This window comes from Hypomesus transpacificus, unplaced genomic scaffold, assembly GCF_021917145.1.
Source record: "Hypomesus transpacificus isolate Combined female unplaced genomic scaffold, fHypTra1 scaffold_30, whole genome shotgun sequence".
Taxonomy (NCBI): Eukaryota; Metazoa; Chordata; class Actinopteri; order Osmeriformes; family Osmeridae; genus Hypomesus; species Hypomesus transpacificus.
This window is the reverse complement of record NW_025813826.1, coordinates 1,319,086-1,337,903: the sequence shown is the minus strand read 5'-3', so window position 1 is coordinate 1,337,903 and position 18,818 is coordinate 1,319,086. Positions and strand designations below refer to the sequence as shown.

The 18,818-nt window shown below is 39.6% G+C and overlaps 2 protein-coding genes across 8 annotated transcripts in view; one reads left to right on the top strand and one right to left on the bottom strand.

Annotated features, from left to right (window-relative positions):
• The window catches only part of fahd2a (fumarylacetoacetate hydrolase domain containing 2A), a 35,690-nt gene extending 21,785 nt beyond the window's left edge, over positions 1–13,905 (top strand). For 4 of the 7 annotated variants that reach the window (XM_047015423.1, XM_047015425.1, XM_047015424.1 and 1 more), the window contains exons 6-8: positions 2,937–3,045; positions 3,200–3,287; positions 13,622–13,905. In XM_047015423.1, the coding sequence (XP_046871379.1) occupies positions 2,937–3,045; positions 3,200–3,287; positions 13,622–13,684 (260 nt within the window). In that variant the 3' untranslated portion in view covers positions 13,685–13,905. Of the gene's footprint in view, positions 1–599; positions 1,402–2,936; positions 3,046–3,199; positions 3,288–13,621 lie in introns of those variants that run through there. The other 3 variants (XR_006955583.1, XM_047015426.1, XM_047015428.1) reach the window with 3 other exon arrangements.
• Positions 13,906–14,417: 512 nt separating this feature from the next.
• Positions 14,418–18,818, bottom strand: part of gpat2 (glycerol-3-phosphate acyltransferase 2, mitochondrial) — a 106,733-nt gene continuing 102,332 nt past the window's right edge. The window contains exons 19-22 of the mRNA XM_047015312.1: positions 15,381–15,501; positions 15,247–15,315; positions 15,082–15,137; positions 14,418–14,699 (exon numbers count right to left, since the gene is read on the bottom strand). Coding sequence (XP_046871268.1) covers positions 14,583–14,699; positions 15,082–15,137; positions 15,247–15,315; positions 15,381–15,501 — 363 coding nt within the window. The 3' untranslated portion in view covers positions 14,418–14,582. The remainder of the gene's footprint in view (positions 14,700–15,081; positions 15,138–15,246; positions 15,316–15,380; positions 15,502–18,818) is intronic.

Genomic DNA, 18,818 nt, shown 5'->3' with positions numbered 1-18,818 from the left:
TAATTCATGCAAAAGGAGCAGAGGTGTCAAAAGTATTCACATTCATTACTCAAGTAGAAGTATATAAACTAAGGTTTAAAAATACTTTTGTAGAAGTTGAAGTATCAACTCAAGCTTTTTAAGTACTGGTTTCAAAACTACTTAAAGGATAAAAGTAGTAATGTAAGGGGGAAAAAATGACATTATGGATAAAAGCTTAGGCCGCGCCACAGGGGCCTATAACGAACGACCCCCACCTCCCCCCAATTTTTTTATCTAAAGGCCATAATGACTGATGTTATATTGAAATGTTGATGTTGAAAAATGTGGGCTGCACCTGTTTATGCCCAATGAAAATGAACGCATTTTAGAACAATGCAAATACATTAAAGAACCATATATGTTTACTACTTAGCATTAACATGTGTTTCATGGAACGGAATATATGATGACTATTTCCCTATAAGTATTGTAGTGGTGCAAAAATTCAAACTTCAGAGGCTTGTTATCAATAGCCTTTATTCAAAATAGACGGAGAGTTTTTGAAATCCATTAGCCTAGCTCGTGGTACTGCGCAGAGCTTGCAGCGCATTCTAAAGTAGTTTTTTCATCGTTTCCAGGTACGGCCAGGGATGTAGAAGGGTTGACTGGTTTTCCTGGCTACCAACCTCCTTGCTGGTGCTTGGTTGGGACATTTCACTCAAGTTTTCTTGACTCTCTGCCACGGACATCTTAGGCTACATACGTCTGCTATTTCCATGCTGGAGTGTGACATGTTTGCGTCGTGTGCAGGTGCGATGGATCGCGTATAAACCAATAGGGTGTCGGAATGGTATATGCTTACACTTCTCATCCAACCATAATCAAATTCACTCTATCCGGATGGCTGGATTTTTCTGGATAGGTTATTTTTTGGTGAGTGTTTTTTTGAACGATTACAAGCCGGAATGAACCAAGCCAAGCTGAAATTGGAGTAACAACGCTATTTTTAAAATGTAAGGAGTAGAAAGTACAGATAATTGCGTGAAAATGGAAGGAGTAGAAGAAGAAAGTATTACTTCAGTAAAGTATGGATAAAGTATGGACACAAAATTTCGACATAAGGTAACGAAGTATTTGTACTTCGTTACTTGACTCCTCTGAAAAGGAGCCCCGACAAGTATCGAGTGTTGTACATGTTCATAGTTTTCAGTACTCCAACATTTCTGTGTTAAAAATATTTTTTTTGTATTGGTCTTAAGTAAAATTCTAATTTTCTGAGATACTGAATTTTGGCGTTTCATTAGACATCAGTTATAATCATCAAAATTAAAACAAACACTTGAAATATATCAGTCTGTGTGTAAGGAATCTATATAATATAGGAGTTTCACTTTTTGAATGGAATTACTGAAATAAATCAAATTTTTGATGATATTCTAATTCATTGAGATGCACTTGTATATGTTTTATATCCTGAGGTCACCCACATATTCCGAATGAACCCAAAATAGTCTCAATCGTTTGTACTTCGTTTGTGCTGGTTTGTGCCGTTAAAATTGTCGTTTGTGCTGCAGCGTTATTTTTCATATTAGACATTTAACTATGGCTGATGACGTCACCAGCCCCCCCACATATTCCGAATGAACCCAAAATAGTCTCAATCGTTTGTGCTTCGTTTGTGCCGTTAGAATAGTTGTTTGTGCCGCAATGGTATTTTTTATATTAGATATTTAATTATGGGCAATGACGTCACCAGCCCCCCCACTGGTTCCAAACTGATGTAAATAGTCGCAATTGTTTGTGCTCCGTTTGTGCTGGTTTGTGCTGCAATTATTTTCGTTTGTACTGCTGTAATGTTTGAGATATTAAAGAATAAGTAAAGGCCAATCTGTAGTCACTCTTCTCCCATGTGCATTCACGTAATTGTTGCTAATCCATTGTGCATTTTCAACTAGCAAGTAGCAACAAACACAGTGAGGCTCACAGGATGTATGAAAAGTAACTCAAACTCCAAGGTATATATTTTTACTTGTAATGTTGTTCAGTGAAAAGAATTCTGCATAAAGACTGTAGTAATATCAACGTTATTTCATAAATACACTTGCTACGTTTTTCAAATGTATTGATGTTGTCATACATTTTTATAATCTCAGTAGGCCTATCTAACTTGTAAAAAAGTTTATCGATGTGTTCCAGGCTTTGAACCCACATTTAAGTTTATCTGACCAACATGTTTAAGAAAGTGCACTTTAGTATACAGTGTTAGCTTGTTAGGCAGTGTTAGTGTTATACACTTCTTTTCACAGAACAACATTACAAGTAAAAACATATACCTTGGAGTTTGAGTTACTTTCCATACATCCTCTGAGCCTTGCTGTGTTCGTTGCTATTTGCTAGTAGAAAATGCACCATGGATTAGTAAGAAAGCACATGGGAGAAGATTGACAACAGATTGGCCTTACCTATTCTTTAATATCTAAAAAATGACGGCAGCAAAACAAAAATAATTGCAACACAAACCAGCAAAACAATTGAGACTTTTTACAATCAGTTTGGAGCAAGTGGGGGGGCTGGTGACATAATCGCCCATAATTAAATGTCTAATATAAAAAATACCACTGCAGCACAAACGACAATTTTAACGGCACAAACCAGCAGAAACGAATCACAAACAATTGAGACTATTTTGGATTCATTCAGAATATGTGGGGGGCTGAGTGACCTCAGGATGACCTATAAAACATTCTTTAATAACTAGGTTCAGTAACTTATTAAAATAAGTTTGGCTTTTTGAAAATGTTTTGCACGTCCCTCTCCACACCAGTTTGCAACCCAACTTTGGGTCTGGACCCACCAGTTGAGAAACATGGATTTATATTACCTGAAACTTTAGACAAAATTATAAATCTACTCAAGTTTTTACAGCAAAGGTCTGCATCTGTACTGTACAATGCTGTGATGTCTATGCTGGTCAGACCCTCACATGCTGGGGATCCGTTGCCTGGTTAATGGAGCAACGGTCCAGGACAGCAACACGGACCAGATGATCTTCAGGACAGAGAAGCTGGTGGCCTGGGTTTCACAGTAAGCTGTTGGCCTGGGACCTGGGTTTCACAGTATGCTGGTGGCCTGGGTTTCAACAAAAACTTGGCTGATAGAATTTTTTTTTTAAATGTGATAGACATAGATGATTGTGTGATTACATTCTTTCACGGTGTAGTGTGTCTGTGTTTGTCAGGTTTGTGACCTTGTCCCCAGGTGATGTATTTCTAACTGGCACCCCCCCAGGTGTGGGCGTGTTCCGGAATCCTCCAGTCTTTCTTAAGGTGATTCTAGTTCTCCAACCCTGTTATCCAGGGGGTATTCCAGAAAGAGGGTTTAGTGAAAACCTTAAGTTGGTTAATATTTACATTCATTCATTTTGCAGACGCATTTATCCAAAGCGACTTAGCGGTTAACCCTGAAATGAAGCAAAATCTGGGTTTTCCGTTCTAGAAAAAGAACGCAAACGCAAACTGTGGGTCGTGTCCTTGGTCACTGACTCTGTGAACCTAACCTGCTTTCTGGCAGGTTTTACTTAGCAAAATCTGCATTTCTACCTATCCCACTTTCTGAGCTTGATAAAGTTGGCATACATGGGGTGTCCATTCCTGGTTCAGCCGACAGATATCCAAAAATCCGCCTTGCCCTTAAGTTGAGAGAGGATTATAAAACCACAATTAGATGTGGTTTCATTCCGTTTCATTACCATTTTACGTCACATTCCATCATTGATTTTATTTAAGACTAGGAAAACTAAGATCACAGATACTGTCAAAACAATTTTAAGAGATGACTCAACAAAGTTTGTCCACCAAAAGTACGCTATGTGAGCTTAAACAAGTTTGTCCAATAAACTGCGCATTGGCGCCGTTTCATAAGTCACCAACGAGATGATAACGAAACAAAATATTAATTGAAAATCTAAGTAAACTGAATATTTGCATTTGGTTTTTGAGAATATGCAACAGCAAAACAATTTAACATGTTGGCGCAGCTGTGACTGAAGTCAATTCAGTCAGCTGCGCCAATGTGCCACGTTATTTACATTATAAATTGCAGATGATCCAAATGTATTTTGTAATTTTTTGTATTCCCGTTCCGAGGGCTTCAAGTGTTTTATTTACTGTCGGGGTGGATTGCCTTGCTAATGGATTTACATGTAGTCATTTAGCAGATGCTCTTATCCAGAGCGACTTACAGTAAGTACAGGGACATTCCCCCCGAGGCAAGTAGGGTGAAGTGCCTTGCCCAAGGACATAACGTCATTTTGCACGGCGGGGAATCGATCCGGCAACCTTCTGATTACTAGCCCGACTCCCTCACTGCTCAGCCATCTGACTCCCTCTTGCCCTCTTTCAGACTTTCACGGTTGCTTATCCAATCACAGGACATGTACATGTCAAGTTCAGCATAAGGCCTTCTAGCTCATAGATTATGTCTACAGGGCTCTCAAGTTTTGAAGACAGGCAAGAGTGACATCCCCCCCCCCCCCCCCCCGTCAGGGGATCAAAATTAATAAATTAATTGCTTTTTACCTGACATCTTTGAAAGGCAGCAATGATTAATGCATCCATGGCCAGGATATAATAATAAAATATGACATTATTTTAAAAGTCAACGGGATCGGGCCTGTTTTTACCGCGCACTGGGTTCGCTCCTGCCACCCTTGACATCCCAAGCGCTGCCACTACCAACTACGCCAACGAAAAGCTAGATCTCCGTTGCTGCGGGTGGCCTGTTACTTACCTGACGAGGGAGTTTCACCGATACATACCGGCTACATCTATGAACTACTTGTTCTGAGCAGGTGTTGTCAGTGAACAGGCTGTAAAACTGTTGGTTAAGAGACTCGTGAAAAACTGATGCAAATTATCTGGGAAACATATTTTAACAGCAGTCAAGTTGTCATTGTTTGTGTCAAACAAGTTGTGAATTTGTTGTAACACTAAAACAGGAGATCATGACTGTGCTCAAAGTGATGCTCGAGCTCCAGCAGTTTGCTTGGTAGGTGAACAAAACTTCCGGAAGACGTAGCAGAATCCCGAAAAATTACAGGATATGCTTTTTTTCCATTGGTTGTTGCATTAAATCTTACCCAGATACAATGGTGCTATTTTCCAATTGGCTATTGTATAGACCCTTTCCTTTTTTTGATTGGCTGATAAGTGGCAGGCTCGACTAAGAACTCCAGAGGAGACGCGCTTGACTGCCGGTTCCATAGTGAGAGTGAGGGGGCCAGAGGAATTTTGGTTGGGTGCTGCGGCATATTAAACATATTATAAATATTTTTTTTCTGCGTGAGAAATACAATGTGTGGCGGGAGGGCGTGACTAAAGACCGAAACGAGTGACAATGTAAATAGGCCCGATTCCTTTGACTTTTAAAATAATGTCATATTTTATTATTATATCCTGGCCATGGATGCATTAATCATTGCTGCCTTTCAAATATGTCAGGTAAAAAGCAATTAATTAATTGGGGTGTGCTGGCCTTCGGCGAACACAAACCATTGTTATCTCACATATATTATTATTATTATTATTCTTTTTGCCCCCCTAAAACTTTGTCAATATTTGGACTACATAGACAACCTAGGTGTCAAACGTTGCGTCTTGGTAGCGATTGAGTTGCTTGTATTTGGATTTACGTTCGGTTGCACAGTTTAGGAGGTTTCAACGTTTTTGTGGCGAAAAGTGAAGCTAACGGTGGCTAACTTGCTAGCCACAGTCACTGACGCCACTAACGTCACTGACGTCACGAAAACTCGCGTGACTATCTCTAGCAGAACATTAGTTTAGCAGCTCGTTAACTTCTGGGAGATGGCTAGGCTAACTGCTTTACTGCAAGGCAGCTGCAGAAACGCCACAAGCAAAGAGGCCTGGGTGATAACTATTTGCTCATTTTACTTCGTGATATGACACACAATTGTGATGTGCAATGTACAGTATAAAGTAATATCATTAAGGAAGTACATTTACTTTCGGAAACAGTCGGCTACTATTTCACTGAAGCATTAGTTGGTATCATGACATTAGCCTCTGTTGCCCGGGCAACACATACTACAGTGGTCTATTATGCATCTGTTTTCAATCGTTAAAATAAACATTCCTCACAAATTTTCGTTGTAGGATTTATTATGCCATTAGATTACAAGTAAATGATTTTTGAGTGAAATTATCATTACCTGTGGTTTCAAACCAGTGTAGCTCACTGCAACGTTGTAGCCTATAGTCTAGTACTGTAGCTAACAAAAACATCTCCACGGCTGTTTACAGTACTGTTTGAAACGGCAGCACATGTTTGGCACTACCCTTACTTAAATCAAAAGTATTTTAACAAGTGAAACTATCTGATTAGTGACTACTAACCTGAACTCCATTGCCACAGCCTAAATGTTGACAATCTGTTCATTAAAATAATTCATTTCAGCCTAGACCATACAATGGAAGTAACGTTAAATCGAATTCAACCAACACAATCTCTACCAAGACAGTCTAGTACAGTAGTAGTAGCCTACAATTTACTGGGGCAGCTTCTCTACGCTAGGTCTATATCCCATTTTGCCTTGTTACTGACAATTAGGTCAATTTTAACGGTCTGCCAAATGTATTCGTTTAGATTCAACTATGAGGTTGCTGATCACCATTCCCTCTTGCAGGGGAAGTAACAACTTTGTTTCACAAGCATTCTTTGTTACTACAAACTTCTGGGCGTCTAGCATATGGTCTAGCTGGATAATTGTTACTAAGTAACAACTTTGTTGCAGGAGCATTCTTTGTACATTGCAAGCTAACAGTGTCCGGTAGGCTTCTTCGCTTTAAATAATGATGTCGCTATAAATAATGATGTAAACCGAGGCCACTAAGTCCTCATAGAAAATGTAAGGTCAAAGAAACAAAAGAAAGGTTTGAGGTTACTCTGAAAATTATTAATAAAATAGGCTAATGTAATAATAAAACTGCTAAATCCTTCTTTAACTACGCTCCTCTATCTTGCATAATGAAACATAACGTTTTTTAAGTAATAAATAAGCATGCGCTTGCCCTCATTACTCTAATGATGCCGTTCAGGGCGGTAAAATTACAAAATAGGACGCGAGTGTCTCAGAAATAATATAGAGCTATTTGTCTTCATGGCCAACCAATGAGAATATTGTGAATACAAACAACACAGACACAGGCGGCAAATAAACAGGCAGATGTTAGCCTTGCATTGTTTGAAAAAGAAGAAGCGGGAAGCCAGCTAGTATATAACAGGCAGATGTTGGATCATGGAAACCCAAAGTCGTCCCCACGTCTGGATCGTTGGCAGCTCGTTGGTCTACTGGCTTGTGCGACACGCGGAGGAGGTCGGACTGTACCCCGACCTTGCACGGAGTGCCATATTAGGGGTGAGGGAAGTGGGCAGACCTTGTGCCTAAGCTCCGTGAGAAGCGTGGCATGCTTCCTGGCCGACCGTGGGATGGTGAGCATTCAACACCCCCAAATACGACACGGTTTCGTGTGGATGTACCAACCCGACGGTGTCCACCTTGATCACGTTGGAAACAATGTGTTCTTGGGAAACATCCAAGACGGTCTCCGACGACTCCTGTGCTAGCCACAGCACACACAACAACGACTCTTTTAAGAGCCACCCAAAATGTAAAAAAAGAACAATTAGACCGTTCAAAGTACCGTTGTAATTGTACAACCATGGGGTCTTACAGGGTTAAATTGTACCATCTTTACATCTTTGAAGTGTGTCATAAAAAGCGGCGTAATGTAGCTCAGCTCACTGTGTCCTACTCTTTAAAGCGAGCAACTCTACATTCATACGTCTCTGAGCTTGCTTTAAAATAACAGAAAACATTAATATATTTACATTGATACATTAAGATGCTTATATATTGAGTATGAATCAATATGTCCTACCACTTGAGAAACACTGTCCTACACATAATTAGACAAATGCAATATTAGACATCCCATAGCCTACAACCTCATAACCAGGTGCAACAGGTGTCTCAAGAGTATTAAGGAGTTGAAGAAGCAGATGCTGTGTCTTCCTCTTGTTGGACAACCAACAAGTTGTTTATATCTGAAAACAATTTACTAAGTTACCTACTAAGCGATACCATCTGAGTGATACATGTAATTTAAAAAAAAATATTATCAAGGGAACACAATGGTCAGAACTGCAGTCATACAGTTAAATGCTTTTTAAAATATGTAAACACCAGGAGACTATGGGTAGCTGGGGCAGCCGCAAGCACACCCTCACAATTTCCCCAGAAATTGTATGCTGTGTAGTTAATTTTGCTAGCCACAGTCACTAACGTCACGAAAACACGCGTGACTACCAAAACACACGTGACCACCTGTAGCAGAACATTAGTTTAGCAGGTCGTTAACTTATGGGGGATATAGCTAGGCTTTACCAGCTGCAGAAACACAAGCAAAGAAGCCAGGCTGATAACTATTTAATATTTTACTTTTTGATGTGAAATGTAATGTACAATATGAGCTGACATTATTAAGAAGTCTACTTTCGGAAACAGTAGTCTACTATTTCACGGAAGAATTAGCATCATGACATTAGCCTCTGTTGCCCGGGAACCACATACTACAGCGGTCTATGATGCATCTGTTTTCAATCGTTTAAATAAACATTACTCACAAATACATTTTCGTTGTAGGATTTATTTATTTACATTAGATTACAAGTAAACTATGTGTGGGTGAAATTATCATTACCTGTGGTTTCAAACCAGTGTAGCTCACTGCAACGCTGTAGCCTATAGTCTAGTACAGGGGTGTCAAACATACGGCCCGCGGGCCGGAACCGGCCCCCAAGGAGGTTCGATCAGGCCCGCAGGATCATTTGAAAGTGGAAAAAATGCATAAAAGACATGGAATTAATATTTTTAATTCGCTGCAATTCATGGATTATCCGCTAAGGGGCGCACTCTTTCCATCAGAGTAGAAGACAAGCCGCATCACTGAGACAGACTGAAAACAGCAGACGGTATCAATGCGCCATCTGCTGCTTGTTACGACGTTGTTAATACCTTGGTCTCTACTAGGGATGGGCGAACGATGCCTTGTGAAGCTTTGGTGGTTTCTTCCGGATTGTGCCGGCCCAAAGAGCCGAACTATCGGCGCTTTGAAAATGAACAGCGTCATCTAGCAGCCGTTTAAACTGGCTGAATGAGGCGTAGTGGTTGTCTCCGACGGTAGACTACCCTACGTTATTCAATATTTAATTAAGGCTACATGTGTTCATTTTGATCTGAGATTAGTGCTCACACATTAAAATGTTGTGATACATCCGTAGGCCTTTAGAATTATGTCATTTTCTCACAGTAAAAATTAAAGAATATCGTACGAGATTCACTGGACTGGGGCGCGAACTTGGGATCCCAGATTCGCATTAACAATATGTAGTCGTACAACGCTTTAACCAACTACACCACCGAAGAGATCATTACTTGTTAAAGCGGTTGGACGGACTTTATACGATATGGTCTTTATATCAATTAAACTAGATAACACAGAAGAAAGACATGATATTTTGGTTATTTATAGCAGAGTATGGTATAATTTTAATGGTCCGGCCCACTTGACATCTCCCTAGGCCGTATGTGGCCCACGATGCGAAATGAGTTTGACACCCCTGGTCTAGTAGGTCTAGCTAACAAAAACATCTACTGTACTGTAGGCACAGCTGTTTACAGGAAGTCAAACGGCGGCACATAATCGACCCTACCCTTACTTATATCAAAAGTCTTTCAATAGGTGAAACTATCTGACTAGTGACTTCTAACCTAAACTCCATTGCCACAGTCTAAACTTGTCAATCTGTTCATGAAAATAATGCATTTCAGCCTAAACCGTACCTGTTAAATCGAATTCAACGCAATCGCGAGACGAACACAGTCTAGTACTGACTGAAGTAGTACAATTCACAAAGGCTGTCACGCCCCTGTCTGTGACACTGTTTCTGTTTCTCTTTTTTTTTTGTTTTTCCGTGTGTGTGCATGGGCGAAGTTAGCCTGACGTTGTCATACTCATAATTCTAGTCAGAATATGAGTCTGAGAACTCTCCGTTGGGCTTTGACTACGAGGCGTGTTTCAAACGAGCCTGGAAAACAAATGCCTCTTCGCTCAATTGGATAGATATACAACCAATCAGAGCAACAGAGTATGTTAAGCGCCGCATAGTTGTTGTCAACAGAACTAAACTGAGAGGCAGCTAAATCTTTACCGACTAAACTGCAAGCAGACTTTAAGTATGCTTGAAGAATGAATACAAACGATTTTTGCCGGTGTTGTAAAATTAATTTAAGGGTAGGGGGAGTACTTGTTCACACGGTCAACCTTTTTGAGCGAAACAATAAAGGGCAATGCATACGAACAAGTTCTCCGTTTAGGATTACAACTCCACAAAAGAAAAGGAGAAACCACAATGGCCACTGGGTTTTCATTGTGTCCCATCTTCTTCGCAACCATCGGGGCCAGCTGATAAATTAAACTTTTACCGAATCCCGTAGGAAGGACGGCAAAAACATATTTTCCATCGACAAATGCCTTGATTGCGTCTCTGTTCCTCTTTCAAAATTAATGCGCTGTCGATGTCTTCTAAAACAGGCTCGATGGCAGAATCATAACATCCCAGATCTCCAGCGGTAGCCATGTTAATTCAAAACGAATTTAGCTTAAGCGCTCTTTTGTGTCTTGGGTGATTACGTTACTGTTGATCATCTGTCCATCATCGTATAAAGCCCGCCCTGGCAATTTCATTGGTTCGCCCAGATTCTGGTTTTCTGTAGTTGGTCCCCAATACGAGACCCTCCAGACCCAACTTCCCGACCAAATTTTTTTGGGGCGTGGAGAAGTTGGGCTGGCAGCCAGGCTAGGGCGAAGTCTCCCGGGGTAGACAACCATCCTCACCTGTGGCAGATCAGCAATCAACGATCTATGTAGACCCTGCTCACGATTCAGACTCTGCCAGATTGTTAACTCTGCTAGAACAAAGAACATTAAAAACGACCTTTTGAAATTGTTTGCCTCACGAGTCCGTTTTAAGGTCCGAACATTGCTTTACCGTAACAAAGGCAGCTTCTCCAGAGTTTTTTTTTGCGTTGTTACTGACTATGATCGCTACCACTGAGCTTTTTATGAATGAGGGATTTTCCCCTAAATAAATGTCAAGCTTATTTACGTTTATGGAGGCATATTTTTCAGTTAGCAGATAGTAGGCCTACTATTTGAATCGCGATCCCATCTGAGATAGCTATATGTAACGTCGTTGTTAGAATAAGCTTCAAAGGGGGTTCTTTAGTAATCAAGAGGGGTGAAAGTAAGCCGGTACTGGCCGGTACGCTGTACTGGTAAGAAATATCTTCCCGGTACTACGACACACGCACAGGCCCGTCGCGACAAGTCAAGCAAAACAAGCAATTGCTTGGGGCGCCGAGCTGGCTTGGGGCCCCAAGACAACGACTGGTTAATAATAAAATGCAACGACAAAATGTGTGAGCGCCCCTTTGATAGTCAATGCAGTAAAGTGCAATGACACTTATCGGGATCCCCTTCAAGGGGCCCCTCTCATGATCTGTGCTGCTGGCAAAATACAAAACCTCGTCGGTCGGCAGTCGTCATGAAGCGAAATTATCAAAAACAGATACAGGTGGGTTAAAGAGTGATACTAGAGTGATAAGAAGTCCTAGTGAATGCTTGATAAGTAGACTATAATACAGTAAATAAACAAATAAATAATTAGGCTAAGTGAAATGTATTAAACGTGTATCATAGTACCACCAAGAAATATAAACTACTTTCACCGCTGGTAATGAATGAATGCAATATTAGTTGTCTAAATGCCTGAAAATATCACGAGAAGGGAAAAACTTACAATTCTGTTAGTCATAGAGATTAGGTCCAGTTTTACACTGGTCTGCCAAATGTATTCGTTTTGGTTCAACTATGAGGCTGCTCCCTCTTGCAGGGGAAATGAAAAGACAACTATTTCATTCTACTCTTCACTCTTAGTATGAGCTCCCAGCTATGCAGGCTGATGGACCCCCTTCCTGGCAATGCCCATCCATGCTCTGTTTAACAGTTTTTCCCATTCATAATTCTTATCACTTTCACAGTATACATTTAAAATAGACAATTCCACACAAAACTGTAAATAAAAGTACACAGGGAGAGAACTACCTGTAGCTAGCTACCATACATGTAGGCCTCTATGCATCCCTCTTGGCAGCCGCAATCAATGTCTGTTTATCATCTTAATCATCATCATCATCCGGTGATGAAAAGCATTCTTTTGGGGTTTACTGCTACTACAAGTTGAGTTAGGCAAGTTGAGTTAACTGATATTTACTATGTATCATGTATGAAGATTACAAAGATGAAAAAGTTGACATTTGTTGCTGCTCATTTACACTTCAAAATAGTGAAGTGTGTAAGGAAACATTGTTCTTATCTCATTTCCCTGTGATTCTTCTCATACCCTGCAAGAGGGGATGGCGATAGTCTATGTGGCAGCCTCACATAGTTGAAAACGAAGAAATTGGGCAATCCCGTGTAAAATGGTCCTAACCTATATGTGACTTAAACTTTCTCTCAAGTTTTTTCCTTCTAGTGATATTTTTAAGCATTTACTCATATTGCATTTCATTAATAAAAAAAACCCTTTGAAACAAGCTTTTAACAACATTGGCAGTATCTTAGCTGGAATCGCGATTCAAACTGCGAATTCAGAAAACAGCAAATTCCAATCTGCAAACTGAAAATATGCTTCCAAAAATGTAAATAAGAACATATATGATATGTGATGATATATGGTCATACATGTATGACCAAGATACGAGCTTGCCCTTCGAAATGTGCCCCCCCCTACAACTTGCTTACCTTGTCACTGAAAATACTTTTTGTGGCACAGTCTACTGGTCAACATGAGGTACCATAATGACTCAAGTGTGTCAGACCTTCAAGTGTCAAAATAGCCAGGGGGGGGTGAATTATAAATAGAACAGTATGTGAGATAAGTGTGTGCCTTACTGATGCAAGCGCCCCCAATAAATATGTGTGATTACAATAGGTTGTGTTCAGGCCTGGAGTGGCCATCTGGAGAATTGGGAGAATTCCCGGTGGGCTCTGGCTGCTCATAAATTGGGCCGGCAGATCGCCTGCTTTCTCTTAGTTTTATTCGGTGTGTGAAAAAACGATGTATTAAGTTTGTTAGGTTACTGTGTGACTGACAGGGCCGGCTGAGCAAATTACGTTATGTCCTTGGGCAAAGCACCACTTGCCTCGGGGGGGGGGGGATGTCCCTGTACTTACTGTAAGTCACTCTGAATAAGAGTGTCTGCTAAATGACGTAATGTAAATGTTCTGAAACTGAAAAGTCAGAGTTTTCCATTTTAGGGTAAATCTACTCGGAGTTCAGGGTTAGGTTCACAATTTGTTAAATCCACTTTCTGGAATACACCCCTGGTTTGTACTGAAAAATATATAATGATGATTATACAAATGCCCATGTTTGTTTTTGTTTTCTAGAGCAGACCTGAGAAGGAAAAAAGATGAGACAAAAATGGCTATAATCAGTTATTTTGTGTTCTGTGTTCTAGAAAGGAGATGTGGTTGAGTGTCAGATCGACCAGGTGGGGGTAATACGGAACACCGTGGTTTGACACTGATTGGAGTCCGTCGTCAGACAGCACTGATGGCTGATTCAGCTCTTTTGTGATGTTAAATGCCACTAAATCAAATGACAAGTGAAGCAACTGGCCCACCTCATCCTGTAACAACCTAGGTGACAGATGCAGCATTGTCTTTAGAAAACAGTGAATTATTCTTTGAAACAATTATAGTTTGAATGATTAAATATTTCATCAATGTATGTATGAATTTATATGGTGTGTGCATGTGTCTGTACTTAAGAGCAACACTAGATGGTAGTGGTGTTTCAGAGTAAACCCACTGTTGTGGGAAACATTCCAATCTGCCAGTCCAACAGGACTAGTGATAAACTGAGGAAAAAGTCCAGTAATTTCTCATACCTTCCCCCCAAACCCTAACCCTGATCAACCCTAACCCTCCCCTGGAACAAATAACCCTCCAGGAATGAGGGCTAAAGCATGACTGACTGAACATGAGAACATTCACTGGATGAAAACTGATTTTAATCAAAGTTGAACACAGTATCACAACAAGATAAACCGAACACACAACACTGTTAACAAAACATAAATCACTTTTCAAACATTTCTTGGGTCCAATTATGAGGAAATGAAAGCATCATTCATCATGAACGGCCCTTCTCTCCATGGAAACTCAGACCACAGTATTGCTCCACAGTTTCAATATTGAACTGAAAGTTTAATTAGTAATGTAACCAGGCCCCTGTATACTAGCATGATGCTGGAACTACGGGACAACAACCCCTTCTGGTCCAAAGCGGGAACGCTTGAGGTAAACAGAGACAATAATAAACACATAACTCTGCTGTCTTATGTCTTTAGGGTTCATATCTATCAGTTAGTGGTACACAGTACATATGAACTTATGTAAGAGTGGTGTGTGTGGGAGTTAGTCAAACAGGTACTGTGAGATAAAGCGTTGCAGTTGTTGCTGGTTGCCCAGTTGCTGGAAGAGAAGACTGACCCTGAGGAACACTCTCCCTCCCTGGAGCTGCTCCTCCAGGACCTGGTCACACCGACACATTTAGTCATTTTAGTCATTTATTTACATTTAGTCATTTGACACACAAATTGAATACAATAAAAGAAAGCCATGTCACATAGCATGAGCTCTAGTCTTCACCTTTTTGGGGTGGAGGGGGGGATATATTATTATTATAAAGCATTTCTGGCTTTAAAAAAAGTATTATTTATGACAGAAACTGAGTTTTGGAGAGGACAGGAAATTGGGGTAGAGGGAGAGAGGGGAAGATATGCCTAGGCCGGATTCAAACCCAGGCCGCCGCAAGGCCTCAGCCTACATTGGTGCATGCATTGGTTCGGTGAACCACTAGGCGCCCTCTAGTCTTCATTTTTGCTGTCTCTTTCCCATTCACATCTTGACTCACCCCAAGGTCTATCAGTGTTCTGACTGTGGTGCATGCCACCTCCTCTGAGCAGCTCTCTGTAGGAAAAGGAAAAGACACATCTTGAAATAATGCAGTAATTATTTCCTTTAGCTCAATGTCACAGATTGATCTAATGTCATTCTGTGTGTATGTGTGTGGCCTCACCGTAGTGATTTCTCACTCTCTCGGCTGTTTCACACAGATGGGAATGTACCTGAGTCAAACACACTGGCTCTGGAAGAAACACAGACATGTTTAACACACACTAAGACAGACAAATACAAAACCACACGGCTCACCTGGTTGAGGTGTGTACAGGAGGTGCAGTCCCTCTGTGGCCCAGCAAAGTGCCCTCAGCTGGCCAGACAGCAGACTGCAGAGGAAAAACAGCATTTCTGGACACTGAGAGGGCTGGCTGACCTAGGGAGGAGGAGTGGAGAAGGATATTATGCTTAAGCACAGGTACCTTTGTTGTGGAAAAAAACTTCATACTGTGAATGAAAATGGGTAATGATTATGGATTTATATGATTTAAAATTAAACATACTCACCTTTTTAGCATATGGTATATTACTGAAAACCAGATGCAAAGCTGTTGACTGATTATTATTGCCACTAAAGCGTAGGAAATATTAAGCCCAAAATGTAAAGATCTGGATTAGGGGCCGAGTGTGAGAGAAGACTAAGAGTATATGCTTCTGTCATAGAAAACAAGAAAACACAGCTATCTCATGTGGCTCATTTATGGCCCTATGCCCAGAACCTAGCAGCTGGCCTTCAAGGCCAGAGCAGGCCTAACAATGGGAGTTTTCTACGCAAAAAGCACCTGGATTAGGGGCTGAGTGTGAGAGAAGACTAAGAGTATATGCTTCTGTCATAGAAAACAAGAAAACACAGCTATCCCATGTGGCTCATTTATGGCCCTATGCCCAGAACCTAGCAGCTGGCCTTCAAGGCCAGAGCAGGCCTAACAATGGGAGTTTACTACGCAAAAAGCACCTGATCTGAATCTCCTAGGACAAGGAAACCAGCAGGGGAAGAATGCATATTGCATTCGGTGACCAACAAGTATTGTACCAATTGGAGTACATCATGAAATAATTGGGAAAATATATGAGAAATGTCCGGAGAAAAAATCCAGTCTGATTCCGTGATCTTACTCACATTTGTTGGAATCTGTCACTCTGAATTCTAATAAACACTTTGCATTAAACTTTGCTGAGTTTCAGTGCTGTTTCAAACTTTGAGAATTGGTTGAATACGTAGTACATATTTTTCACTACACCCGGTAGGAGAGTGTGTAAGTACCACGTGTGTGTACCTTGAAGGAGCATGAGTGTTTGTACACCATGCAGAAGGGAGTGAGTACATTGGAGTATGTTTGTGTAGAAGCATGAGTGTTAGTATGTGTGCCATGTAGAAGTATTATGTCTGTATGTGAACCTTGTAGGAGCGTGTGTGCATGTGTACCTTGTAGGAGAGTGTTTATGTGTACAGTCCCTTGCAGGAGTGCATGTGTATCTTTGTGTACCTTGTTGCAGCGTTTCATTGATTCTTGAGACATGGGACAAAACACGTTACATGGGTACCATGTAGGAGCGTGTGTACCTTGTCGGGGCGTGTGTATTAACATGTAGCCCTTACGGAAAGAAAATATGTTCCATATATACCAATATATGATTTGAAATACATTTTAATATATTGTAATTTATTATTTTCCATTACATTGACCAATATATTATATATGGAAATACATGGGATAATATATTGATGATAAATATATTACTAATATATTATAAACTATTATATATATTCATGTAATATATTGCAATATATTGCAGAATACAGCAATGATTGCCGTTTTCCATATATTGCAATATATGGAACATGAATATACAATATATGTGGTTATATATCCCAAAATATATGCAATTATGTATTCATAAATAACCACCATAATCTATGCCGCTTTATATGGGAAAATTTATGGGTAATATATGTAAAGATATAGTGTCACATGTATGCTTCATATATGATAGAATATATTTTAAATATATGTAAAATTATATGGAAAGATATATTGTACAATGCATGTGTACATATATGAGAACATGCCCATACAATGTACAGACATATATGGTGATATTTACATTTAGTCATTTAGCAGACGATCTTATCTAGTGACTTACAGTAAGTTACAGTAAGTACAGGGACATACCCCGAGGCAAGTAGGGTGAATTGCCTTGCCCAAGGACACAGCTTCATTTTTGCGCTTCCGGGAATCGAACCGGCAATCTTCTGATTAATAATAACCTGATTCCCTAACCGCTCAGCCCCCAAACACGTAAATACCGTAAGATTGACATTTATTTAGGGGGAAGTGGCTAATTCAAAAGAGGTTTGCTGTAAGAGATCATTGTGTCACATATTTCAAATATTTTTCCATATAATTTTACTTATATTAAAAATATATTCCACAATATATTGAACACATATCTGTACATTTATTTCATGTATATCTTTCCATATAATTAGGATTACCCCGTCAGGAATAGGCTTTAAGGTGACTTCCCCCTGAAGTACCCTGCAAAGTTTCACCTTAATATGTGAAAATATGACTGAATTAGAGCTGTTTGAGCTTGGACCAAATGTGACTATGATTGCCATAGGAGAAACGTCTTATTTTATTATTCAGTAACTGTACACTGAAAAGTCTAGATCTTGGAATGGCTCAATTGGATGAGAGGTTGAGCTGGTAACCGAAGGGTTCCAGGTTCAACCCCAGACATAGGTGGTTTTTTTTTTTACAAAACAGTTTCTAGTTTTCTGGGTAATCCCGGTGTAACTATCTATTATGTCAATTTTACAATATTTTGCCATTTTGAAGGAGGAATTCGCCATTGCTGTTTACAGCTATATTTGTTTAGATATAATTCAAATATATTCTACCATATATTAAACATACATGTGACACTATATCTTTACATATATTACCAATACATTTTCCCATATAAATCGGAATACATTATGGTGGTATTTATAGATTTAAAATTGCATATATTTTAGGATATATAAACACATATATAATATATTCATGTTGAATATGTTGCAATATATGGAAAACAATCATTGCTGTATTCTGCAATATATTGCAATATATTACATGAATATATGTATTTACATATATTACCAATACATTTTCCCATATAAATCGGAATACATTATGGTGGTATTTATAGATTTAAAATTGCATATATTTTAGGATATATAAACACATATATCATATATTCATGTTGAATATGTTGCAATATATGGAAAACAATCATTGCTGTATTCTGCAATATATTGCAATATATTACATGAATATATTATAGTTTATAATATATTAGTAATATATTTATCATCAATATATTATCCCATGTATTTCCGTACAATATAATTATTTAATCCCATATATGGACATATATTGCCTAATATATCACATCATATTTTCCAATATACTGTAATATATTTTCCTTCCGTAAGGGAGAAGTCTGAGTGTGTGTACCATATAGGAGCGTGTCTGTAAGTTTGTGTGTACCTTGTATGAGTGTGTTTGTGTACTGTACCTTGTAGAAGTGCATGTGTGTGTGTGTCTATTAGGTTGTAGGAGCATGTATGCGTGTGTACACCTGTGTGTTTGCATCTTGTAAGAGAGTGTGACTACCCTGTAGAAGCACGTGTGTATCTTGAAGCCT